Source organism: Limanda limanda, chromosome 21 (assembly GCF_963576545.1).
Source record: "Limanda limanda chromosome 21, fLimLim1.1, whole genome shotgun sequence".
Taxonomy (NCBI): domain Eukaryota; kingdom Metazoa; phylum Chordata; class Actinopteri; order Pleuronectiformes; family Pleuronectidae; genus Limanda; species Limanda limanda.
In genome coordinates, this window is record NC_083656.1 from 1,087,573 (window position 1) to 1,115,139 (window position 27,567).

General features: G+C 43.2%; 1 protein-coding gene across 1 annotated transcript; it reads left to right on the top strand.

Annotated features, from left to right (window-relative positions):
* The first annotated feature begins 2,345 nt into the window (after positions 1-2,345).
* On the top strand, positions 2,346-13,197 carry LOC133028176 (pleckstrin homology domain-containing family A member 1-like). Its single transcript, XM_061095371.1, has 13 exons — positions 2,346-2,417; positions 4,081-4,267; positions 5,103-5,159; positions 5,252-5,297; positions 6,701-6,798; positions 7,605-7,727; positions 8,185-8,322; positions 8,398-8,466; positions 9,932-9,996; positions 10,088-10,151; positions 10,240-10,329; positions 11,246-11,319; positions 12,889-13,197. Exons 2-13 carry the CDS (start codon positions 4,091-4,093, stop codon positions 13,124-13,126), a joined length of 1,239 nt encoding a protein of 412 aa, XP_060951354.1. The 5' UTR covers positions 2,346-2,417; positions 4,081-4,090; the 3' UTR covers positions 13,127-13,197.
* Positions 13,198-27,567: the final 14,370 nt, after the last annotated feature.

Consider the following 27,567-nt stretch of genomic DNA (forward strand, 5'->3'; position numbering starts at 1 on the left):
CTTGTTGAAACAGTGGCTGTCTATGTAGCGTACGATATAAACCAACTGGATAATAGAGTTGACAAGTGTGTTGATTTGTCCTTAATGTGGCTGCACCACTCTCCTTAACCAGTACTACTGGTTTTTCCTGTTACATGTTCATGAAAACAGGAGAACTCTCATGATAATATGATAACACTATACCTCTTGCAGTTCAGTGACTGTATACAGATATGAAATCATCAGGACTTAATGAACAGCCACCTTATAACACAGTCTTGTTTCCTCATGTCGTAACTGTATTAAACTCCTTTACAGGTTTAAGTTCTCTAAAAACTGTGACAGATCTTTGATGCCACAATAACAAGTGTTTGAGTGAAAACCGGCTCCTCGCCTCTGAGAGCTGGAAGTCTGATCCTTGCCATTTGCCACAGGACCTGAAATGATCCCAGTGCTTGTTGACATGCACCCTGCCACGGCGGTCTGTTTCTGCAGGGCACTCAGGTCAACCTGGCATCAAGCCTTGCTTCTTCAAGCCACAGAACCCCTCTCCAGAGGTAACTAAGCCTGGCTGAGATCCCTGCATGGCGTGCTGAAGGCGCCTGTGCCAACGCAGGCCTTCCTGCCAGCCAGTCCACCATCGGTACCGTGAGGGCTTCAATACTCTGACAATAAAGAACAGAGCTGACTCTTTCTACACGGACGCCAAAAGCTCCCTGAGCAGGCGCTGGTGGCTGAGAATCTGGCGGCGCCCGGCGGTGGCACCTGGAGCGTCCAGGCATCCCATGGTTCTGGAGAATAGATTGGCACAGGGGCCGGTGTCTGTGCTGGCAGCCCCTTCTCCCAAAAAACAATTAGGCCTTTGACATTCAGCAGATATCAACCATAGGATCCACTCTGGCAGAGACAGGGAGGAGGGAAGCCAAGGGACCCCCCCCCCCCCAAACAACCAACGTTCTTCTTTTAGAGATGATGAATCAGGGGAGGGAGGGCTGCTCACTTCTTAGTTCTCTGAGCTCATTAATTTGAAAACAATCCAACAATAAAGAGTTCAATATGTTATTTGCACATGTTTTAAATTTGTTCTTCTGTTTTGATTGCAAACTAAAAGCTCATGAATCATATAAAATGTAAATGTTGTGTCCGTTAGATGAGTTCCTCCGTGTCGCATCCTACTTCTCACAGTTAACGCCCTGTTCTGGCCTTCCCTCTTTGTACAGTTCCCTTTTTAATAAATTAAGTAAGAATTCTACTGTGAGCTGATTCTTGGGAAACGACTTGTTCTACAAAACCCTGAATATCATTGAATTACAGCATCTGTATTAGTTCTGTGCACAACAGTGATTCAGGTCAGGGAGAGATTGTGATTAGAAATTAATTGATATGATGACTGATATTAAGGTTCAGATAAAGCAAGTAAAACAATAGGTTGAGGTAACATTAAAAACACAACATAAAACTAGCTCATTATATTGAAATTTAATATGTAATCAAGATTAAATAAGAGATTCACTGTTTAAAAGCACCGTTTTTAAAGTGATATTTTAATTTTGGGAAGTGGAAACACTTTTTTAATGGTTGCAGACAGATTGTGGAACATTAAATTTGAATCATAGTTTTAGAAACCAAGTGTCAAACTTGCAGAGAGAAAAATAGACATTCCCTCTGCTGAGATGTGTGTGTGTCACCACTAGATGTCAGCATTGCTGAGATGTGATCGCTGACATCTGTAGAGAATGAACTACATTTACCATCATGCTTTGCGAGGAGAGCCAGGGATTGGTTGAAAATCGGCAGCATCAAGTAACAGTGATGAGACTATGACACTACTTTCAAAATAAGAGCACTCACAATTTAGTGACGTTTTTAAACGACATTGTGTTCAGACATGTGGTCATGTGGGTCCTGCCTCTTGTAAAGTATAGTTTAAACATATTCATGTCATTGGTTTTCAGCCGGGGGGGGTTTGATGAGACTTAACTAAAGACTGCAGTAGTCTGAAGTTACTGGGGTTCATCCTGTGGGGAGCTGGAATCTGTTTGTTTTCTATATTTATTTCGTTGTTTGTTTTATGTGTGATTGTCTGTGAAACATGTTTAATAAAAAGTCTTCTACAAATCATATTAACATGAAGATGATACAATCAAAGTTGATTGTGATGATGATGATGATGATTAATGTCAGAACCAGGATCTTGAGAGTCCAACAGGCTCCATATTCTTGCTCCTCTCTTGATGTCAGCTCCTGGAGGGGGTTTTACTTTATGATCCATGTGGAAGTGACGCCTGTCACCAGCTTTACTGTGAAAGCCCGGAGCGGAAGCAGTGTGTGTGTTCGTGAGCGTGTGTCTTGCCGCTGGTGCCGGACAGCTGCTGCCACACTGGACCCATCCGAACGGAGTCGAACCCAGAAGCTTCCGGGCCGTCGCCTGTCCTCAGGTCAGTGTCTCTCTCCCGGGGCGCTGGTCCGGGGGAACCCGCAGGGACCAGGAAACAGACCTGAGATCAGCTGGATCTGAGAGAACTGGTCCTTGTGTTACAACCTGACTCGGTGGGACTTGTGTGTTTGGATCTGATGTGAAGGTGAAGGTTCTCGTCTCTGCTCAGGAGGACAGCAGAGACCTGGAAACGTCTCAAGCTTTGAGACGTTTCCAGGTTCCTCCAGGTTCCTCCAGGTTCCTCCAGGTTCCTCCAGGTTCCTCCAGGTTCCTCCAGGTTCCTCCAGGTTCCTCCAGGTTCCTCACGCAGCTTCACACTTTGTGCTCCTTTATCTTCAAACTACTTCCTCTCACACTTTGAAGTGTCTCTGTCATATGAAGCTGGTCGCGTACTGGCTCCATGGATTATTAGAGGATCCAAAGAGAGGTAACTGGCTTCTTTTGTGATAAATGAGTATTAATGTCAGTCCTTTTTATCTGAAGAAATATGAGGATTAGCTGTTTTTGTGGCCAAAAAATAAATATATTCAGGTGTTGGACAAAAAACGTGACATTTGAAGATCGTACGACTTATTAGCAGTTCATAGAAAATAGAGAAAATACCCATTTGATTGAGTAAATGAGTATTTGCAGCTCATACTGAGAGTATTGTAATACTGTGGGTTTCCCCCTGTACTGTGAGTCATGAGATATTAAAGTTACTTCCAACCAGTACCTGCCCTGATTGACAGGAAGTGTGAGGCAGCAACAATCTGACCTGGTATCAGATCCAGTTTACAGTGAGAGAGAGAGAGAGAGAGAGAGAGAGAGAGAGAGAGAGAGAGAGAGAGAGAGAGAGAGAGAGAGAGAGAGAGAGAGAGAGAGAGAGAGAGAGAGAGAGAGAGAGAGAGAGAGAGAGAGAGAGAGAGAGAGAGAGAGAGAGAGAGAGAGAGAGAGAGAGAGAGAGAGAGAGAGAGAGAGAGAGAGAGAGAGAGAGAGAGAGAGAGAGAGAGAGAGAGAGAGAGAGAGAGAGAGAGAGAGAGAGAAAATGTCCAATCAGAGCCAAGACAACGAGGGAAACAGATGCTGAAGCTACAAAACAATAGAGTTTTAAAACATGGCGACTTCCTCCAGAGCAACTTTTCTCCATTGTTGTCTTGTTTGGTTCCATCTGACCTGAGATCTGTCGTGTGTCAGCTTCTAGTGCTCTGATAAAACTGATTGTTTGCTGTGATCGGCTCGTAGTTTTTACACATACTCTGTCTGTCTCTGTCACACACACACACACACACACACACACAGACACACACACAGACACACACACACACAGTTTCCACGTGTTTTCCTACATCTTGAATTTCCTTCTCTGTAATGAAGTGGAATCTTGAAAAGCTGGAGTTGAGATCTTGATCCAGCCCAGTTGCCTTGGGGCCAGGACTCCCGTGGGTGAGTCCGGCTCCTGCCCCAGGTTCTACCCCCAGGTGTGAGGTTCTACGCGCTGGTAGAACCTCACTCAGGCTCCAGTGTGTGTGAGTTGTGTTTGTGTGGTCTTCCTGCTTGTAACAACACGTTTCTGTCTGAGAGGGAACTGAAGGTTATGAAAGTCCTGGAGGTGCAGCCACTGAGTGAGAACAGCAGCTGACACCTTTGGGTAAATCTGGACTTTCTCTCTCTCTTCCTGGCAGAATCCCTGTGATGCCCCAGGGTGGGCGGAGCTGCTCGGGGGTTGCGATGCCGTACAAAGACCGTCAGAACCGCAGCTGTGGCTTCCTGGACATCGAGGAGAACGAGAGCAGCGGCAGGTTCCTGCGCAGATACTTCATCCTGGACACGCAGCAGGGCAGCCTGCTGTGGTACATGGACAACCCACAGGTTAGAGACCGTGTGAGCTGAGGACATGTCTCTCATGTTCTGTGTGTGGGGAGGTCGTGCTCGGGGACATGGGAAAGGAGCTTCACGTGAAACACAAAGTGACATTTCAAACTAAAGAGTTTGGAGTAAAAGGAATTAAAGAGGAAGTTGTGGGTTTATGATACAGAACTAAACCGATCCACGGAGTCCAGTGTGATTGGTGGAGGAGCCGAGGCTGTGGGACAGGTTGGACGTGCACATGTGAGTGAGCTGACTGAAGCTCAGTGTCAAACCATCCAGATAAACAGGAACCAGAAGAGAAAGTGCATTTCCCACTGTGGGGAATTTCCCTAACACGACATGAGGAAGAGGTTTGGCAGCAGAGTTCTGACTGAGGCTGTCCATCATATCTTCTTTCAGATGAATGGTGTTGATGACAGAGAGTCAGTAGATGTGAAGGTTTCCTCTCCAGATCTTCCTCCTGCAGAGAGAGAGTGAAACACACGTTAGTTCTGTGCTCGTTCGCCCCTCCCGGACTCAAAGCTCCTGTAGCTTGATCTCAGTTCAGCTTCGGATCAGTTTATTATATTTTACATTAACCAAATCATTATACATCACGTTTCCTGGTTTCCATTCGTACACAGTTGGTTTGTGTTGATCTTCTTCAGCTGTTTTTGCCGACACGTTCTAACGTTATCAACAGAAACTCTGGACTCAGTCACAGTTATTACTCTTTTGAAGTTTGACTCTGGATTTCCACCACAAACTGAATCTTTGTTTTCCTCTTATTCTACCTTTTATCACAAAGAACAACAACAGTGAAGTAACAGTGATGTTTCCCTCTGTCTCTGTTCAGAATCTGCCTCAAGGTGCAGAGAAGGTGGGATCTCTGAAGCTCACCTACATCTCTAAGGTGAGTCAGTCCTTCACAGTCACAGGTACTTTATACTTAGAGACAAGATGAATCTCTCTTTGATAACATGAACCCTTTTCTCTCCTGCTCAGGTCAGTGATGCCACCAAACACAGGCCAAAGGCAGAGTTCTGCTTCGGTGAGTCCTCCTTCATTTCTTCTCCTCTTTCTCCCTCTCCTCCGTTTTACTCTACAGCTCTATCCACTGTGAAAGAGTAGGAGGACCGAGAATGAGAAGACACTGAGAGGAGGAAGGGTCTTTCAAGAATTAAGTCAAAATGTGGTGAACAAACATTAAGGACCCAAAGAGTGTGTCTAGGGTCAAAGTTCACAGAACCTTGTGATTTGTTTGCCAAAGGAAGCAAAGGTTTTATTCAGGAGGCGAAGGTTCACTGACACATTCACGTATGTGTCATCGGCCCTGAAGTTGAACTTTGAAGAAAATATCAAACTACTAACGTCATCTTCTATGAATGCCTCAAAGCTCATAAGCACAGTGTTGTGATCAGTGTCAGAAGAGATTGAGCCAGAAACTGCTTCTGCTCAGAAACAGGTTTAGAACATAGCTCTCCACATTTTACCTTTATTCCCAAACCCTCTTTTCTCATTCCTGGTCCTTTTGCTCTCCTGTAATCCACAGACTCTTTAGTCTCAGTGGATCTTAATCCTCCAGCAGTGGTATTGCAGAGGACTAGTTTAGCTGCAGCTTTCTGCCTTTAGCCTTTTCCTGCTCCATCATGCTCCCGTGCACAAAGCTGCACACAGAACCAGCTTCTCTCAGTTCGGTGTGGAGGAGCCCGAGCGTCCTGCACGGGACCCGACCTCGACTCCACCCAGCACGCTGTGGAGGAGCTGGAGCGCCGTCCGTGGGCCGGCCCTCGCCACGCTCACCACGAGCATCACAGCCGGACCGAATTCACGGTTTCATGGCTGAACGGCAGCAAATCCCTGTGTCCACGTTCCACATCTGGTGGAGAGACTGAAACCAGAATAACGGAGGCAGGAGATGGATCTGGTTTTAGAACGAGGTTCAACCATCACACACAGGTTTCAGGTGTTCATAAACTTTCTCTCCCTCCGTCCTGACCTCTTCATCCCCCTGAAGCGTTTCTCCTTCCTCTCCAACCTCCTCTTTCCTTTCGCTCCTGTGCTTCCTCTTATTCCACTCTCCCTCCCTCTTTTCCTCCGACGGTGGCTCTACTTCCTCTCTTTTGTCCTGTGCTGCCTGTTGTTTTTCCTCCGGTGACCAACGGTAGCTTTTTGTCACTCAATGGGAGGAAACTGTACAATGACCTTGACCTGACCTGTGTGTGTGTGTGTGTGTGTGTCTGTGTGTGTGTGTGTGTGTGTGATTTACATCCTATGGCTCTGAGAAACCAGAAACAAACTGATATTTTTAGCTCATGATTTGCATTCAGTGAATTTCTCTTCCTGCCTTTTCTCGTTGACTTTACGTTGGAGTTCAATGTTTCGAGGGAAGAAGACGTCACAAACTCAACACTTTCATTCTGTTGATTTCTCTTTCTCTCTCTCTCTCTAAAGTCATAAATGCAGGAATGAGGAAGTTTTACCTGCAAGCCAACGACCAGCAGGACTTAGTAGAATGGATCAGTGTTCTCAACAACGCCACCAAGATTACTGTGAGCCCCCCCACCCCCAAACACACGTACACACACACACACACACAGACGGATCAATAGCTGACCCTGTTCCTCCTGCTGCTGGACGTCGCTGTGTCGTCGGCCTCCGGCTGCAGCAGATGGAAAATCCGCCATCAGGCCCGAGTCAGTTCAGTTCAGGAGCAGCAGAGTGTAAAGGGATCGTCACCGTTTCATGTTCACTTCATCCGTCGTCAGGAAACAGGAATCCTCCAGTTAGGATCTCAAACCCTGAATCGTTCATATATCCTGTGTCCCTTCTTAAATCTGAAAAACAGGTCACAAATGTGTGGGTTTATTTTAAAGGTTAAAAACAGCTGAATTCTGTAGCTTTCTACAAACCTCACTGCAGCAAGGAGAAGTGTGATTTAACAGATTAATGCACATCTGGTGCTGTGGTGAGGTTTTCCAGCAGCAGAGTGAAAAAGGTCGGAGTTATAAATGAAATATTACAATTATAGTCACAAATGTAAACTATATTTCCTTTATCTATCATATTACCATAAAATAAATAATATGTACTATACATAATCATGTCGTGCAGTATTTATAAAACGTTATTACATTGTTATTTTTTTTTTAAGTGAATGCAATACTCTTCCGTACAAAAAAGATCTTTCATTTTATGATCAACTTTGACTTACAATATTTAGATGAAAAACCTAAAAAGATGCAGATTTAAGTTCAGTTTTTGAGACAAACTACAAGATAAAAGTTATTTGAAAAGATCACAGAAAGATGAACTGATTTAAACTTTAGTCTGTGGTTAACGTCTGGCTGTGTTTTAGGTTCCAAAGCCCGGTGAAGGCCACACGTCCCACGCAGAGACGCCACAGGACGTCCTGGGAACGAAGCAGGTCTCCTACAAGACTGAGATCATAGGAGGGGTCCCTATCACCACCGCTACTCAGGTAACACACACACACACACACACACACACACACACACACACACACACACACCCTGTTAGTGTCTGTTAGCAGCAGCAGCACGTTCAGTCCTGTCTGGATCGGTATGCAGCCACAAGCACATGACCCCCGGTGAGCGTCAGCCCAGACAAGTGACGGCTGGTTTTCAATCTGTGACTCCACTTTAAATAAGGAAACATGCAGTGAAGAGTCGCTGAGCGAAATAACTCACTTATTCAAGAGGATCAGACTCAGTTACTCATCAGAGTCTGATCATTTAATAAAGGTGAAGCTGCAGGAAACATTCAGGGGCTCTGGGAAGTAAAGGATGTGGGAGTTGATTGAATCTGTGTAGAGACAGATTCATTCAGGAGCCGGTGGAGACCAGGAACTGAGCCACAGGAGAGGAAAGGAAACATGGATGTGCTAGAGAGCTTGTGTCTGTGTGCGTGTGTGTTAGGAGCAGGGAGACGGGCAGAACGGGGCGGAGCGAGGAGGCGTGAAGCGGACTCAGAACCAGCTGCCCTACTTCCTGTCCAGAGGAGCCCAGGACCAGGCCGTCATCAAGGCCGGATACTGCGTCAAGCAAGGAGCTGTGGTGAGAGAAAGATCCCATCATGGCACCTCGAGTTCCCCTGGAGAGGAAGATCCCTAATCTGCTCTTCTTCCTCAGATGAAGACGTGGAAGAGGAGGTACTTCATGCTGGAGGAAAACGCTCTCAGCTACTACAAATCGGACCAGGTAGGAAATCCACGACTCATCGTCCAGCAGAAACACGTCTGTGACCAGGTTCCACAATGAGCGTCAGCTGACTGAACACCTAATGCACACACACACACACACACACGCACACACACACACACACACACACACACACACACACACACACACACACACACACACACACACACACACACACACACACACACACACACGCACACACACGTCCTGTAGTTGTGAACACATTCATTAATAAAGTCCCTCGCCTCTTACATTAACCATCATATATGTAACCACACCTCTAAACTAACCACTTTAATCACAGTGATGTTCTCAAAAAAATATGTTCAGACCCACACACTCACAGAGACACACACACTCACAGAGACACACACACACACACACACACACACAGTGAGGCTTGTTGCTCCTGCAGGGAGTTGTGTGTCTTCACCAGCAGCAGCATGTTTCCTGAATACCTCCACAGAGCAGGGAGTCGTAACCTCAGGCTGTGTGTGCACACATATGGACACACCCTGTGTGTGTACGTGTGCGTGTGTGTGTGTCTACATTTGTATGATTCCTGGTCTGAATCATGTTGGTAGCCTGATGCTTTCTGACTGATGAGTACAACCGAAGAAAAAACATGAAATCTTAAAGTAAATATAGTAAAAACTATAATAGTTCCATGTTCAGATTTTAAACTCTGGCAGTATTTCCAGCTCGGTCTTTATCTTTGTGTCCTTCAGAGAGAAGGAGCCGTGGAGGTTGTCAACTCGTCCGATTCAAGCTGTGATACATGAACGTTGTGTTAACAACCTCCGTTTATCACTAAACCCTTTGACTCGAAGGCTCTTAATGCATCAGAAGAATCACAGACAGATTCACGCCTCCTGCTCCGCGGCGGAGAGGAGACGGAGGAGAATCAGCTGTGGTTCACCACACGTTTAAAAGCTCTTTAAATAGCCTTTAATTGTCAGTTGCTAAATGTGATGAGTCAGTGAGGGAAGACCAGTGCTGAGCCAGTTAGTGCTGTGAGCTGGTGAGAGAGGAACACCAGGGACCAGCTGCTTCTTCATCATCTTCATCTGTTCTACCAGTGGCATTCCACATAGCAAATGGAGCAAATCAACGCTGCTTATTGAGTAGATGTTTATATTCAGTGTGAGTCAGTGCTGGATCTGTGCAGTGGAGAATCAGTGTTAGAGTCAAAATACAATATGATTAATAAAACTGGACTTTCTCCCCAGTCTTATTTATTTTTCTGGCCTTAAAACATTAAATATTCAGCTCTAAATCATTTACTGTCTATAATTGTGATGATTTATTCCATAGGAAAAAGGAACACAGGTACAAACATCAAACATTAAAAGTAGAAACTTAAAAAACTACTGATAAGTTGAGTGGTTCAGGTGTAATATGATCTGTGTTTTTGCATCTTTGTGGTGCAGTGAAGTTGAGTCTTTGTTTCCTCGTCCTCCCACAGGAGCGGGAGGCGCTGAGAGTCATCGCTCTGAAGGAGATCCACAAAGTTCAGGAGTGTAAACAGAGGTCAGTGGTTTGGGTTCAGGTGAATCTGGGCTCATGTCCGAGTGAAGCCTCACGTCATGAACATGCGATGCTTCTGTCTGGTTTCCTGCAGCGAGCCGATGATGAGGGACAATCTGTTTGAGATGGTCACCAGCTCCAGGACCTTCTACATTCAGGTGACAACTATGAAGACCACACTTTCTCTTTTTCATGTCTTCCATTATAAACTGTCCATTAACATCCAGCGTCCTCTCTGTGTGTCAGGCGGACAGTCCAGAGGACATGCACAGCTGGATCAAAGCCGTCTCAGGAGCCATCGTGGCTCAGCGTGGCCCCGGGCGCTCGGCCAACACTGTGGGTACCACACGCCTCCTCTCATGATGTTCAGTGAGGGAGTCCAACCATACACTGCTGGTCCATCCCTGTCAGATACTGATAAGATCAATAATGAATCCTCTGATCTGTGACGTCACTTTAAACTCGCTCTGATCTTCTCTCCGTCAAGAAGGAGCTGGATGCTGTTTAAAGCTGGGGCTCCCCCTTGTGGCAGAGGAGAGCTCTGCAGCACAGACACAGTTTAAAGAATCATTCACTGAGAAGCTCGATCTCACCTGAAGCTCATATTTCTATGATCACATAGAAATGACTGTTTGTTAGAGTTTCATGTCATATATGTTATAAATATATATATAATATATATACACATACACATACTGCAGAAGCACAATGTTTATACTAATGTTTTTACATTTTCAGGATTTTCACAACGTGATGATGGCTTCATACACACACACACACACACACACACACACACACACACACACACACACACACACACACACACAAACGCAGACACACACTCTCTCTATCTTCTCTCTCCCCCCCCCAGTCTCTTTTCTCTGTTTGAAGAGTTTGCTTCCAAAACTACATGATTATCCACCAAAAGGGAAAGAAATAACATGATTATAATGCATTTTATATTTCAAACAAATAAGGAAACTCTTCTGCATGAGCAGGCTGAAGTGTGATGCTGAACAGAAATATGAAAATATGAAGAAACAGTCTGTGCAGCATTACATTCTCCCATAGACACAGGTTAACAGTTAAAGGTGTGAAAGTGATTAATTGACGTTTCTCCTCTTCTCCGGATCCTCGTCAGATCAGTAAATCCTCTGTTGAATGGATTTATGGATTTATGGATTTATGGTTTTCTGGACAGAAGCTCTTCACGTGACTGTAACTGAGCTTTGCTGTAAACTGTTGTTTCCAGGTCCGTGGGGCCAGAAGGCTGTCCAGCCCTTGTATACAGAGGTATACTCCCTTCTGCAGTGGTGAATGCAGCACGTATGTGACCCCGTGACCCCCCCCACCCCCCTCCACCCCCCTCATTCACCCCAACCAGCCTTTCACCCTCCGAAGCATTTCCCCTTCACGCTGCAGGTTTTCTCTGCATCATCAACAGACGTCTTGTATCTGAACTCAATGCACAGAAAGATCTTCTTCATCTCGGAACACGAACGTTCACACGCGTCACTTCGGATGTAAACACATAGAGTTCAGAATCTTTGCAGAATGCACAGGACAGAAGCTAATTTGGTGTTTTGCAGAATAATATAAAAACTGATAATTTCTGAGCCATGTGTTGTTGGTTTAGGAAGAATATATCTTTACCTTTTTATTGAATTTTTGACATTTACATGTAACGTTAACATGAGAACAACAGAATCCGAGGCCATCAATCCTTCAACATACGAGTCGGGTCCAGCTTCCTTTTCCTTTCCATCCTCACGACATCATCCATCATCTGGGAATCTCTTCTCTTCCCTGGTTTCTTCGTCTCAGCTGTTTTTTCCTGTCTTAACATTTGCAGTGTTCCTGACGTCCAGCAGGATTCCACCGAGCCGAACTCCTCACGAGTCTTCTTTCCTCTAACCCTCTGTCCTGTTGTGTTTCTCCTTTGCTTGTGTGTGTGTGTGTGTGTGCTTTTCAGAGAGTGAGGTCTGACAGTGATGTACTAACCTTCCCAAAATGAGCCCCGCTGCTACTTCCTGCCCCCCCCACCGCTGCTCATCGTCCAGTCACCACGTCCCTCTGCCCCTCAGCTTCCTTAGCACCCGCCTCCTGACCCTCTCCTGCTCCTCGGCTGCTGCAGCATCAGTCGTTCGTACGTGTTGCATGTGACCTCACGAGCCCGTGAGTCATCTGTTCCCTTCAGTCTTCATCTCAGCAGATAACATGTCAGGTTATTGTCACTGGAATCACGACCAATCATACGACAGCAGTTGTTTGAGGTGATTAGTTCTGACTCAAAACTCTCAACTACAACTCGTTGGATGTGAATGATGAATATTAACTTTGACATGTGATGTTAAAATGTGCTCATTGTTTATCTCACAGAAAGTTAAATAGTGGTTTTATCCTTGAAGGGAGAAAATCAAATCTAACTCACAGGAAGATTCCTGGAGGCGTTTTCAGATTTCATGTTGATTTGTCTCGAGTCCTGACATTCAACAACATCCAGGCAGAAAGAATACATGAATGAATTATTATAACAGAGAAACACATTTTCACATTTGAGTTCTGGTGGAATAAAAACAAACGTTGGCAGACGTTGTCTCCACCAGATTAATAAAGTGACAGAATAAGAATGATGATGATGATTCCTGAGGAGAATCGTGAGGGAGACATTTTGATGTGAGCTTGAAAAGACTCTGGACTGAATGAGGAGAAAAGCTCTGACCATGTTTTTGAGTTAGTTTCACCTTCTGTTATCTCTTCTTCATCTTTTTTAATCCGTTCATCATCCGTCCACAGACACTTTGTTCCATCACCTCATCCATTCATCCGTCCAGCCGCCATTCAACCATCTCTCTCCTGCCTCTGACTTCCTCTCCTGCTTCCTCCTCTCTCCAGGAACACAGTGACCACTCGTCTCCCTCCCCAACGTCCTCCTCCACCTTCTACTACCCCCTCCAGCCGGAACTACACTACCCACAATCCTCAGCGGGTTCTCAGCCTCACGCTGGACACGCACCAGCCGGACAACTTCCTGGGCCTGCTGCCCTGGAGGCTGAGCCAGTCCGGGATGAGGCCCCTCCCTCCGGCGCGCTCCCGCCTGTCGCTGCAGGAGACGCTGCAGTCGTCCAAGTGACGGACAACCAGTCGCCGTGGAAACGCCGCAGCGGAATGGGGGAGCAGGCGTTAGATGGCAGCAGCGGAGAGGAGGAGCTTAACCGCTGCACCCCCGAGAAATCTGACCTGCAAATTACCCTCATTTGATGAAGATCAAACTGATGATGATCGACAATCTCTTGAGGACACACACACACACAAAAACACACACTCACTTTTACACACTTACACATGACCTCCGTCTGATCCTCCTACTGAAGTGGGACCAGTCGCTTCCTTCCTGGGAACATGTTTTTAAAGTATGTGCACACAGGTTGGATCTTCTTCTTCTCCAGTTCTGTCGTCTTGCAGCTTTTTATTCACCAGATGTTGCTGCTGACAGACCAACACTGTGTCGTGATACACACTGAAATGATCACATTTTCCGCCGTCTTGATAAACGTAGAGAAATATCAACCTTTTCACGCTTTATAATTTGATGCTCCGTGCTCCACAAATGCAGCGCAGCACTGTTCGAGCTTTGCTCTTAATTCTTATTATTTTACTGCGGTTTTGTTCGTACACTGTGAACAAAGATGGACGACGCTCATCTGAGCTTTCTCCCACTGTGAAAAAGTTCAGCTAAAATATCTAAGATATCCTCATCCCGCCCTTTAAACATGACTTGGACTTGAGTGTGTCCAGTAGTGATCGAGCTGTGAAGCCGTGGCTCAAGGTCCTGACTTTAGACAAGTTTAAATACGTCTCCGCTCGTTTATATATCATCAAATAACTGATTCAAACCAAACTGATCAGAAACACTTGAACAAACATCAGTGAGATGAGAACGAACTGAAATGACAGAAACCATCTGCTAACATGGAGGAGACAGGGTTATTGAGCTATACTGCAGCCAGCCACCAGGGGGCAATCCAGATGTTTTGGCTTCCTTTTGGGAGATGTAGTCCATTTTAATTTTCAGTGCAATGACTGTAGTTTCTTTATAAGCCGAGTTTCAGATATTTTCACACCTGTATACGCTTTTTATAGATTTTAGAAAGATTTTTAAAAAGATGAAATTGTCTAATGATACAATCTTGGATTCTGTTCCTGATGTGAAGTTTTCTTTTCTTCACAGAAAACCTCCAGACAATCTGAGCTCAGTGCGTAAAGTCAAACTTTTGAATCTAAGAACTTAAAGGAACTCGTGCTCGGGACTGAAGATATGATTCTCACCTCCTCCACGAAACGTCCATGTTCCCGTTGTTTAACTCCACCTGATGTCCATGTGTTGCTTTAAATGTTTAAATAAGGATCTGAGCTTGAAAGATGTTGGCAGACAGTCACATGTTGTTCATTTGTAAATGTTGTTTTTGAACTTTCGGCCGTTTTTCAGGTTTTTCTTCCGGCGGCTGCAAACGGTTGTGGGTTTCTGTCTTTTCTGGTCTGACGTGCTTTTATTTTGATAGTTTTATTATTTACAGTGATGAGGAAAAAAAATGTATGTTGTTTACTGATTTTTATACACACACACACACCCTGCTGCCCCATGTTAAACAGACACTGGGTGAAGTGCCTGCATCTAAAGAGCTGATAAGAAACTCATCGATATGTAAATGTCTCACAGGCTGGATTTCCATGGTTTCTACACGGAGCGTCTGGAGTAAACGGCCGTGTAGCTGCAGTGTAGCATGTTCCGCTCACGTGTTCCGAGCGTCACTCAGCGAAACAGACGTCCTGTCCTCACGCCTTCCATCTGCTGCAGCTACCGCCCAGATGTTTACTGTTGTTCCATGAAACATGATGAAGAGTTCAACGTCCTCATGTTTGCAGCATCGTATGAAGCTGTTTAGACCGGTGGGACTCATTTGTTTCTTTGTGTGTTCGCCTGCCCGTTGTTGTACCTGTACAGTCGTGTGTGTTTGTTTTGCACATTAAAAGGAGACTTTACTGAATGAAGTTTGGACTCAACGATGAATTTGTTGGATTTGATTGTTGCTCAGAGAAACCACGAGCAGATGTAAACTGAATTACTGAAGATAAATACATGTAATATGAGTATTTTATTATTAATGTGATGTTTAACAAGTCCTGTTAATTCAGTCATTTTGGAAGATTGTGAGTTAATGGATGAAAAATGTGATTGAAAGAAAATCCAGTTAACATATAAACATGCTCCTGCTTGTTTGTAGCAAAAACAATGTCTTAAATGTATCATTATTTAATTAGACGTGATTAATACGATTAATACACTTCTGCAAAGTTGTGGAACTGCTTTAACTGACACTGGAGTAGAGTATGAATCAATAAAACCTAATTAAGCATGTGAAATGTTATGATAATAAATATAATAATGATAATTACTGGGAATTCTGAAATCCCTCTACAACAATATCTTTTGTAAAAATACAGATGAGCTGCGGTGATCGAGCAGAGAGCTTCATCCCGGGCAGAGGGAGAACATGAGGTCGCTGTGGTTCACATGGGATAAAACCACTTAGTTATTAATATTCATCCTTTTTATAGTTGCTTCAGTTACAAAGTGAGAATTCTACTGTTATTAATGACGAGTTATTAGTTCATAAGTTGTATTTAAAGATTTAATCTCTCGTGTAGAACTGAAGGAAAAGACTCTTATTTAATAGATAATAGATAATTAGTGATCAATCAGTAGTTTTAACGCTTTAAGCTCAGTTCTTTATGTGATCAGCTTTTTAAAAGATATTGACCATCAGTTACTTCTTTAAATATATATATTATATATCTATTGTACTATATGCTATATTAAAATTAACAATCTCCACTTAATTTAGCATCTTTATGACAGCCAAAAACACAAATAATACTGTTTTTATATACTTGCAAATTAATTCAGGCGATAAGGGGTTAAAAATCACAAATCACCTCCAGGTTAGAGGAATCAATACACTAAAAAGTAGTTCCCATGGACTTCTCTGATAAACCTCCACAAACGCCTTTCTTTAATGTCTTAATCAGGTGCTCTGATTCTGAAACGACTGAACTTCAACACAGTTATCTCATGTTTGAACTGAGAGTTAGATTTCGTTCATTTTATTATTTTTTCACAAGCGTATTCATCCGCTCGTTGAAGAGACCTTGACCACCGCCGGTCAAATTGACTAGTTTCCGCGGATCGACCCGAGGTTAAGGTCAGAGCGTCGTGGTTTCTCCAGGGTGAGTCACTTTGTTAGCATCAAAATAAGTAGTTTGTTCTTAACAGCGAATTAACGTATTTTAGATTTTATTCGAAATCATACATCCATAATGTGTACGTGAATCCATCTGCTAAGTGGACATAACAGTATTATAACCGTTCCCTGTGTAATATATTCGACGGTGTCGTTTCATGAAAAACCTTGTATTTGGGCGTGACGCAGTTAGGTAGCATCCTAGCTACCGTAGCATCCTAGCTACCGTAGCATCCTAGCTACCTACAGCAGCCGATAATTAGCAAGCGCCATTTTGTCTCTGGAGCAGGTGCATATTTGGAAATTGTATGGAGAATTTGTGCTATTTGAAGCTGTTTCAAACAATTGTCCCGTTTCCCACATCACTTAAGTCCATCGCTCTTAACGAAGCGGCCGTGACTTTTTACTTGTGTTAAAACTTTACTAGATAGTGTGGCTTCATCTGAGCACGTTGCTGTAGCGAGGGACGTTCACTGTCTCCCGGAGAAATGAACACTCCTTATTGACACAAGTCATAATGACTGGTTTTGTTATTTTCACTTTACATTTACACTTAGTGCAGTGTAATTGTTTCCCGTGATAATTAAATGCCAATGTGATAATAAATGACAATTTCAAACCATACAAACTGTCATGTTTTACTGTATTTAATAGACGAGGTTTTCTTAAAAAAAGTATGATCTGTCAAACAAATGTGCAATTCAAGTAAAATGGTCTATTATTATATGAAAAATTCTGTGTAAGACACAATTGATTTAAGTCTGCGAGCTATGAGTTTTGCTGAAGCTGCTGAAGAAGAAGCACCTTGTCTGAGGCACTTTATTCACATCTCCCCTTTTCAGGTAGGAAATGAATGTTTATGTTCTGTGAATGTGTTATTGACTTGTTTTGTTACAAGATAAGATTGACTTTGATGGTTGACTTTGTGATTGTGTGCTGTTTGTGCAGCTAGATCCCACTTTTTATGTAGCTCCGCTCTGCCAGTGGTAGGCAGGTAGCATCACGTGGTAAGCATGTGTGCACCAGATGTTAGCATTGTTACCTTGTTTAATTTAGCAAAACACCTAACAGAAAGTATGATGTTGTTGATGTGCATGTGTGTGGTTAATGTTCAGTATGTTTATGTGTGTAAATAATAAGAGATAAGGTATTTTTGTTTATTACCAATAATTTAAGTTAAAAGATTAATAGGCCATTTCTATATATTGTTACCTGTTCATTTGTTGTAAGTTTGTAAATTGATTCTGTAAATTATAAACCGATTCTTGCTGATGCTGCTGAAGAAGAAGCACCGTGTTTGAGGCACTTTATTCACATCTCCCCTTTTCAGGGCACAGCACATGCCATCGAGACCGAACAAGAAGGGTCCATCAACAATACCGACTCGAGGGAGACGGGCCTGAGCGGCCTGGAGGCTGAAAGCTCTGCTGTAACTGGAAAACTGTGGCTGTGTTGTTTTGATTCAGGTCCATTAAGAGCTTCTTCTTGATGGAAAATGAAGAGTTCATCAAGAAATTCATGGACCTGACGGAGAAGGAGCTGAAGAAGCCGCTGAAGGACGTCGTCCCCTTGCGACTCAAGAAACACCTGGTGGACGCTCTGGTGAACAGCAGGGACTCCTTCAAAGACTACCTGACATCTGGTCTCTGTCATCATCAACAGGTTTTTACAGATTTTATCTTAAGGTTTCTGTCACTTCAGCTTTGATTCAACCACATGAAATTCATAAATGGCTTCACAATGTTAATAAAAGTGATTTCCAGATTTGACATATTCAGTGACATGCGTGATCTTTGCATTTGTGTTAATTCTGCAGGAACGATCTGACGAAGTACCAGATGTTGTTCCGTCCAATGTTTCATTTGAAACACATGGAGAGGCTGCTTGGCAAAGTTTTTTTCAAACGTGATGATTTTAGAGTCTATCGGTTAGATTCAAACCATTCGTATTCTACTGCAAAGGGACTTCATTATGAAATGTTGACCTTTGTCAAGGAAATCCAGTACTGCATGAAGTCCAACAGCTGTGAATGAGCTGTTGCTCAAGCATCATAATTTTATATTAGTGCGCCCTAAGTGGCCACTTTCCTTCATTACTTGGCCTGAAAGTTTTAAAATGCACCTCCAAACTATTCCATCTGTCAGACATGAGCATTATTATTATTGTAGGTTACATATAAATTTATCTCAAATGAAAAAAATAAAGCTTTAAATGACCTTTTACGTGCTATTACGAATGCACAGAGCCGCTGCACGAGGAAGAATAAATCATACTGAATGAAACAGACGCTGTGCTTGTACTTTGACGCTAAAGTTACACTGCGTAAGAGAGTTAACTCAACAGACTCTTTCGATGATCAATGCAGCCCCCCCACTCACTGTCCCCTTGCGCTCAGACCACGTGGAATATGGCTCCTCAACAGGGCCAAGGGTTCATAAGAGGACTGTTATCAACAGTGAGAGGTTTTTTTTTAAATGAAGTATCTTCTTTTGACTGCGATGTTGACAACATCTTGTGCCTCAATCCGGTTGGCGTGCGGCGATTTTCCGAAAATGTAGTGAGCCGCAGAAGTAGTGACACGTGTCAGAATGAGCCAATGTTAAGCTCCACATGGACAAGTGATGGATGTGCTGTGGCACACCATCAAGAGTTAGATAGTGGAAATGAACAAGTGGAGGATGGACGAGGGGAGCTGAAGACAGAACTGTATCTGAATGTGTCAGATGAGGAGGATGATGATGGTTACTTCTCAATGTTTCACAAAAGAGCAAAAATCTTTGTGCTACAGTGTCAGAGTGAAGTTGAGTGGAGGTATGGAGCCGAGCAGGAAGGTGATGAGGATGTGCAGGTAATGATGTCACGGAACATGTTGTGCCTGCGCTTAATAAACGGTCTCGTGTTCCCAGACCAAGAGAGAGGAAGGTGTACTGATTTTTCCTCCAGTGATAATAAGTTAACCAATCTGGTGACTGCAAACGGATAGACCGCTGCAGGGATGTCTACCGCAACATCTCAATGTTTCACAAAAGAGCAAAACTCTTTGTGCCACAGTGTCAGAGTGAAGTTGAGTGGAGGTATGGAGCCGAGCAGGAAGGTGACGGAGGATGTGCAGCACGGTGTGACGGAGCCTGTCTATGACTGTCAGGCCTCAGTTATAAGAGACACATCCACTGTCCACTCAACTGACACCAGTTATGAAGACACCTTATATCCACAAGTTCAGGTGAGTCGCCTCAGTCGTACGAGGGGGCAAGACAGAACTGTATCTGACTGATGGCACTGCCTGCACGACAGGACAAAAACTCTAGGGTTGTGAGGAGAATACTCGAAAAAGCGCAGAAAGCAACTTGGAACCATTGAATTTAGCATGAAATTAAATCAAAAAAACAATAACTCAAAGAAACACACTGAAAATAAGTTCAAAAACTGAAACACAACCCTCGTGGGTCTTCTTCAGGTCTTGTTAGGCATGTGTAAAAGTAAAAATATTTCTATCTGAGCTGTGAGGTCCTTCCACTACAACATTCAGAGCAAGAGTGAGTGAGGAGACTGAGGGCTCCTCTATTTATAGGCTGCCTTTCACAGACTCCTCCCCCTTGTCTATTCCAATGTGATCCTTAAATTCTATAACTGTGAATAAAAATAAACGTATTTATATATATTATCATTCATGATACCGTGTATCTATGAAAATATTATATTTTATTGGACTTAAATGATATATTTATAAATAAATCTGGTTATTACTACTTTGTGACGTCTACGAAGTCTTTTTTTTATAAATGAACTGTGACTTGTGATTTTAAGCGAATTTCTTATGGATAAACTGATTGTTTTAACTTACATGACAAATTACATTTTATTTCCTTAGTGTTTATTGGAGTTTTCTACATCCATGTATTCTTTTTGTGATCCATCATGTTATTACTACTTCGTCTTTCTTCCAACCTTATCGGCTCTGGACTTTGGCTCGACTGAGAATTGAGGGTGTGTCCCAGCCTTTATATATCAGTCTATGGCAGTGGTTCTCAAATGGGATTTTTTTTAAATATATTTAAAGTTACCATCCATTCAAAAATCCTTTACAAATTGTTATTTAATAACAATTTTAATAAAATGTAAGTGTAAGTGCATGAATTGAATGTTATATTCAGTAGGTCAGTGGTTCCCAAACTTTTTACAATCCCGTACCCCTTCAGACATTCAATCTCCAGCTACGAACCCCCCCCCCCCCCCCCCAACTAAAGGGAAATGACAAACAAATGGAGGTTGAACTAACTCACTCAGGGGTTTAACGGGAATAACTATTCAACTCAAACAAGGCAAAACAGATGAAAACCAAGATACTCCGCGTCAAATGCCGAAAGAACACAAACTAACAATGTTTAACTAAGGACATAAATAAACTAAACAGTGTGCAGAAGTGTGTGCGTTGAATTTGAAAAAAGGAGCGTGGCCGGAGCGGAGTTCAGCCAGAAATCATCACCACAGGCACAGGTTAATGAGACGGGTTGAGAGGATGCACATAATTCTGCTATGTGTGCATAGCCTTTTTCTAGCGGACAAATCCTTGTGCGACGCACGTAAGAAGGGATACGTAAGCACGTAAGAAGGGATACGTAAGCACGTAAGAAGGGATACGTAAGCACGTAAGAAGGGATACGTAAGCACGTAAGGGGCCCGGAAGGGCTCTTGCGTTTTCGGGCCCATGAAAACGCAGAAGCATGCGCCGGCCTTGAATCTTAAATCGTCTTCTACACACAGTCTATGCCTGTATTTAGTTTTCATGCTCATCAGAGCTGAGAACCTCACATAAATATGTGGTGGCAAATGGCATCAAAGTTTTGACAGCGCCGCTGCTAGACATTCTGGTGCCCTAAGCATAACTCCTTTATGATGCCCCCCCCCCCCCAACGTTTGTTTCTGCCAGTTTAACATTTTATTAAAACAAAAAAGGAAAATCTACTTTGTAAACACAGTACACAGAACAGCAAAAACATACATACACACAAGTATTGGGATGTGCAAAATCTTCGTAGAAATGAAATAGTCATCCATAAATACAAACTTAAAAGCAGAAGTATACAAGTTAGCAATCTTCTTCAATAAAGAAAAGATTTAGAAGCAGAAAATTCACACAATTTTACTGAACTTTGTAAACACACTATGTAGAACAACTAAAACACACATTCAAGCAAAGTCCAAAATCAAAATATTCAAACAAAGAATCTTATACTGAAAAAATTATAAACATTTAATACTGTAAGCATGCAGCCAGGGTGCTCTCCCCCTTTATTTATCAACTGTTTGATGAATCTAATCTAATATAAAAGCATAATAGAATGTAAAGGAAAGTAACATCTATCTGGCTTCAGTTAGGCCTACTTGTAAAATGCATAATGTTTAACAGTAAAATCTCAATTTAGCTTGCACCTAAGTTATAACATATTTGAGTGTGCTAACATTAGCAATAACGTCAGCTAGTTCGAGCAGTATGCATAGGCTAACCATTAACGAACCATCGTAACTTTTTGAGCAATTAAATATATCTCTTGTTCTGCCTGTTTTGTGATATACATGCCTAAAAGGTGCCTGATATTTATATACTGAAATAATATCAGCATTATAATTGTAACCTATTTTATTTAATGACGTTATTGTCGAGGGTTGATTTGTATTTCCTGTTCTAAGCGGGTTGTTGGTAGTGACTCTTATTTTGAAAGGGCGTTTTAAAGGAAGTGGGTTCTGTGATGAGTGAAGTTGCAAAGTGAGCAGAGAAAAAACGTGTGTGCTGTGCCGAGCGCATGACCTGCTCTCTTGTCCTTTGTCGGATGAGGCCGGACCTATGATACAACTAAACGCTCGGCTACATAATTATTATAACTATGATGATTTTTTAGTTTCCTATTTTTTGGTGCCCCCTCAGGACTTGGTGCCGTACGCACAGTGCGTAGTTCACGTTATGGGAGCGGCGGCGCTGACTGCAGGGTACTCTGTGCACAGTCCTACCCAGAAATCTGGCAGAGGCTTCTGATTGAATTCAATTTTAATGGATCCACTTGTTGCGACTTCAATGAGGCTCTCCTGTTCAGAGCCGGGTCTGGGTGAGGGGTTCTGGGAATGAGGACGTGACAAAAACCGGACTGAGAGGTCGAGAACCGTCAAATCCAGCTAGCTCTCAGCGGCTAGCTGCTGCTCTCTCAGAGGGCTGAAGAGTATAACTCCGGGCTGCTTCCTCCAGCTGCTAACATCCTCACTGTGCTGCGTTCAGGCAACTCGGATATTCCGACCTCCTACTTGAAGAAGAGCAGTGGACTCCTCAGGCACTCATGGAGACATATAGCTTCGCAGTGTTGGCAGTGAACGCAACAGAATTACATCGATGACAAAATAATGTCATCAGACCCAAGAAAATCAAGTTCAACTTGTAATGGTAAGAAAGTGGTTATAAACACACAACAAGATTAGGACACTTGAGGCCTACATTCCAAGTGATTCCACATAATTCAAATCATTCAGTATCAACAAACACATTCAGAAAGAGACATGTGATTGTTTAGACAAATAGGATGGGTTCTTTGGTAAAGAGGCTCTCTCATTGGCTGGTTTTGCGGGGGATTGGGTGGCAATGAGGAAGTTAGTTTGTTGTTGATGTGCGCGAGTGACGGAGTGAATGAAAAAGGCACATGTTCACATGTAAAAGTAGATAGAGTTGATAGACGACGAGGAAGCTTCCTGTCCTCTCTACGTGAGGACGTTACAATACATTGGCCTTAAGCTCTTCAACATCATCACCCATGTGGCTGAAAAGACAAGTGGGGCAATGGCAGACAATGGCAGCTTCCCTCTGACCTCACACGCAGAAACTACCAGAGACGCTTTGGAAACATGAAACCAAGAATGAAAAAAACGCCCTACTCAGTTAACTGCGAGTTACGCCGGGTTCACACCGGACGCGTAAGCTGTCCGGTGCCGCGGCCTCCCAGTCCCAGGTCTCTACTATGACACAACTCCTTACATTTCCTTTACAGTCAGTGATTTGTGTCGGACTGTTAGCGGGCCACAACTAGAGTATTTTAACGATTTGTTAAAAGGTGACTCTGAAGAGGAGTGGACTATTTGTTACCCCATGTTTGAATCATCGATGTGCCAAAGTGTCACAGTGAAGTAGAGTGCAGGTAGTGAGCAGAGCAGAAAGGTGACGAAGGACCCCCAACAGAGACCGACTGGACAGATATCTGTCCTTACAAGGTCAGATAAGGCAGTGCTATCTGTCCGTGTCTGTCAAAACGTAGAGAAGCATACATTGGCCTTAAGCTCTTCAACATCATCACCCATGTGGCTGAAAAGACAAGTGGGGCAATGGCAGACAATGGCAGCTTCCCTCTGACCTCACACGCAGAAACTACCAGAGACGCTTTGGAAACATGAAACCAAGAAGAAAACGCCTTCAACGACTCGCGCTATTTGCGCTGCGGTCTGGCGCTGAGCCCGCTCGAGCCCCGTCCCCGCTTGAACGCCAGGTATTTTTCTGTAGCGTTGTCGTGAGGACTAGAATAAGTGAATTCACATAAACTTTTAACAACTTTTGACAAATATGCTATTCACATCGAGGAAACAACATATCTGTAAACTATTTTATTTAGTGGTTTTATTGTGGAAGGTTGATGTGTAGTTCCTGTTATAAGCAAGGTGCTGGTTGGAACTCTTGTTTTGAAGGGGGGTTCTAACAGAAAGGGGTGTTATCGAGAGAGAAGTGCAAAGGAAAATAAATGGGGGCGATCTCTCGATTAAATAACCATCTCTCATGTAATTTTTCGGCTGAGGCCTGACAGTATAAGAGGAAAAAACCATCGGCTACACAGAGTCTTGAATTCGAAAAAGATTCAAGACTTTTTAATACTTTTCAAGGGCCTTGATTTTCCCTAAATTTATATATCACCTTTTAATACTTTTCAAGACTTTTCTTGGACCATTTGCTGTATTTATTAAAAAAAAACTCCAGAATAATTTTCCCTGGATTCTCGTCTCTTCTTTGACAACTGATGGAATGAAGGAGAGAAGAGAGGAAGCATTCAGACATTGAGTTAGTAAATAAACACACTGAAGACATTTCTAAGGTAGAAGACTAAATGTGACTAATAACATGAACAAAATATGAATAAATGTCCACTGGGGGTCACTGTGTCCAAATGTAAATCTCTTGTATGTCCCTCAGTTTGTCCTGATTAACGTTTGGAGGAAACCTTCGTTCTTCAGGCTCTTGTCTCATCAGGTGGAAACTGTCCAAACAGACCCATCGGTCCTGGGGTCGTGACCTCTGGACAACGGCTGCAGAGCCTCAGTCCCACGGCACCAGAACAGGCTGAGGTCACATGATCCCACACCTCCAGGAAGTACACCAGAGGAGCGTCACTGGGCTGGAATGTGATTAGGACACCTATGTGAGTGGATGCACGTCTGAGCGCTCAGATCGCTGCAGCGTCCTGTAGAGCGACTGCTGTGAACCCCCCCCCATGACTTGGCTCACAGACACAACAACCTTCAGCTGATTAGTTACACCTCGGTTACGTAACCATGGAACCAAATGATCTGTGTCAATGATGAATCTTCACACGAACTTGGAAATAATCATTTTCACATGTGATAGTGACAACGAGAAGAATAATACTCATCATTTGATTCTCTGCCCGTTGAGCAAAAGTTCAGTTTGTTCACACTGCAGGCAAAAAGCAGAAGAACAAGACACATGTTTTAAATTAAAATACACAAAAACAAACCACCTGAACGAATACAACAATAAAATCAACACAAGTGAGAGCGAGTGAGAGTGAATATGATTTACATCTGTACATGTGCGTGTGAATGTGTTGAATGTGGGCGTTGTTTATGCAGAGGAACCAAACTGTGTGTAACCAGGTTGCAAACATCCAAACACTTTCACTTCATTGTGTAACATCTGTTCTTCTCCACAACATATTTGTGCATCAGGTTTGTGTGAACTGCTGAGACCTCACAGAGAAACGCTCGTCAACATTAACCGGACGAGACACGATGACGTCTCGTCCAGATGTTTCCAGCAGCTACAGTAGAGTCTGATTTCACAAACTGTGGATGTGACTGAGACATCAGCGCTAAGTGAAGATGGAGAACTCCTTCCTAAAGCTGCTCAGTAAACCCAAAGTCTTCCTACAGCAAAGTGAAGCTGCAGCCAAATGATCAGAGAGGGAAATGTGTTGTGTTTTAATCTTTACACCTGACTGATTTACTTGCACCTCAGCATTCTCCAGGGAGACATGAACTCTGACAGACTTGGAGCAACTGGACCAACTGCATGCACCGAAAGAGAAACACACCAGGGTCAAAGGTCAGGAGACAAAGGGTTTCATCAGGAATCTTTCATCTACAACATGCTGCATGTTTGATTTATGTTTACGCATCTGAACAGTAAACGACAGGAAGAAGAAATGTTTCTGGTTCGTCTGTGGATCTGTTCCTCGTTGTAGATTTGTCCTGGTTTGACCTTCGGATGTGGAAATGTCCGATTGTCATTGTGTGGTTTGGTTTTCCAACAAAATCAGCATCAAGCTCTGCTGCTGTTTTTCTGATCGCTCACTTGCTGCCAGCGTCTGAAACCGCAAACGTGAAGCAGCAGCGAGGTGAATGAGGCAGAATGTCCTGATGAGAATAATCCCTGGACTGTTTGGACTGATGGAGACCTGAGTCATCTGACAAACACACACGTATATGAACACACTCGGACAGACACACAACCAGCGTCTGCACAGATCTGACAGCTGCACATCAACAGTCCCCACGTCCCACTTGGTTATTCTCTCTTTCCTCTTCTTTCACACCGTCTCACTCCAACTAGGACACAAACATGAATAAATCAAAATGTTATTGCAAAGAAGTGGAGTTGGATTGATACAACACACGCACCCACCCACACACACACACACACACACATGCACAGACACACACACTGTTTCCTGGAAAAGCAGAGCACATGTTGGAACGGCTCCGGTGGACTTCACATCATAAACAGGAATGATGAGATGTCGACTGATTCTTCTTTTTTATCTTATATCTGGTTACAATTAATTCTGAATCAGTTCAAGTGTATGAATCCTTATTACAGTTCTACATCACGTTTCCAAGATGAGGGATGAACGACCTGGAGGGGGGGGGGAGTGAAGCCACAGAGAATTCTCAGACACAATCCAGCGTGCTGGGACACAGGTACAGTGTGTTTCTATAATCAGAATTATAGAAATGTGAATTCAAATACAAAAGAACATTTGAGCCCGACCTGGATCTTTTGTTTTGAAAACCCTCTCTCGGCTCTTTGTCTAAGTCACGTTTAGGATCCAAAGACAATATTAAGAACACAGGAGAGATGGTCTTACTCTTTTATGAAAATTTAATTTATGATTCGGTTCCAACTCAATATTTTCCGTACAGTCCCCAACACGTTGCAGCATCGTCCCAGCAGTGATGTCAGAGCTCGACTCGAGAGGAGGCGGAGACTCGTGTTCACTTCAGGGAAATCGAGATGAAGTCTTATTTTAATAGATGTAAAAACCAACTCTAACTTAATTACTTTCTAGTGATATGAAAAATCATACACTGATAAATAAGTAAATAAGAAGTTGATTCATTCAGAAGGGAAATGATAAAAGATGGAGGATGATTCTCTCTCACTCTGCAGGTGGTTTACACATGTTCACATGAGATAACTGGACTTTCTGATAATTATGAATCTCATAAAGAAATGTGTAAAATGGGATTCCTAGATAGAGAATTTGATATGGTTGAATTCTTCTTCTCCATCTTGTCCTATTTGTTGTCAAATGGTTATCAAACAGCTTTGATGTTTAAAGGAATCAAACTGCAGTTGTGTTTATAATGAACTCAGGTGTTTGACATTCAGACTAGGGCTGGGCAAGTTAACTCGTTTTAATCGAGTTAACTCAAGTGATGAGTTAACTCGATTGTTTATCCGCCAATTAATTTCTTTTTTCCTGTTCTGCAGCAGTCAGCAACAGACTTTCACAAAATAAAAGTCTGACTTTCACAATAAAACAATAAATAATCAAACCTGAGTTAATGCGAGATAAAATAATTAATCGAGTTAACTCATCACTTGAGTTAACTCGATTGAAACGAGTTAACTTGCCCAGCCCTAATTCAGACCAATGGAGCAGATTCACCTGTTTCCTGTTCAAACATCTGACAGAAAACTTCTCTTCCTTTTCTTTCATGAGTAATG

Excerpts from the sequence above, each read along its gene's own strand:
- LOC133028176 (XM_061095371.1), top strand. The coding sequence starts at position 4,091 with ATGCCCCAGGGTGGGCGGAGCTGCTCGGGGGTTGCGATGCCGTACAAA. Across the intron at positions 5,298-6,700 it reads AAAGGCAGAGTTCTGCTTCG|TCATAAATGCAGGAATGAGG; the intron begins GTGAGTCCTCCT and ends CTCTCTCTAAAG. Across the intron at positions 8,323-8,397 it reads GCGTCAAGCAAGGAGCTGTG|ATGAAGACGTGGAAGAGGAG; the intron begins GTGAGAGAAAGA and ends CTTCTTCCTCAG.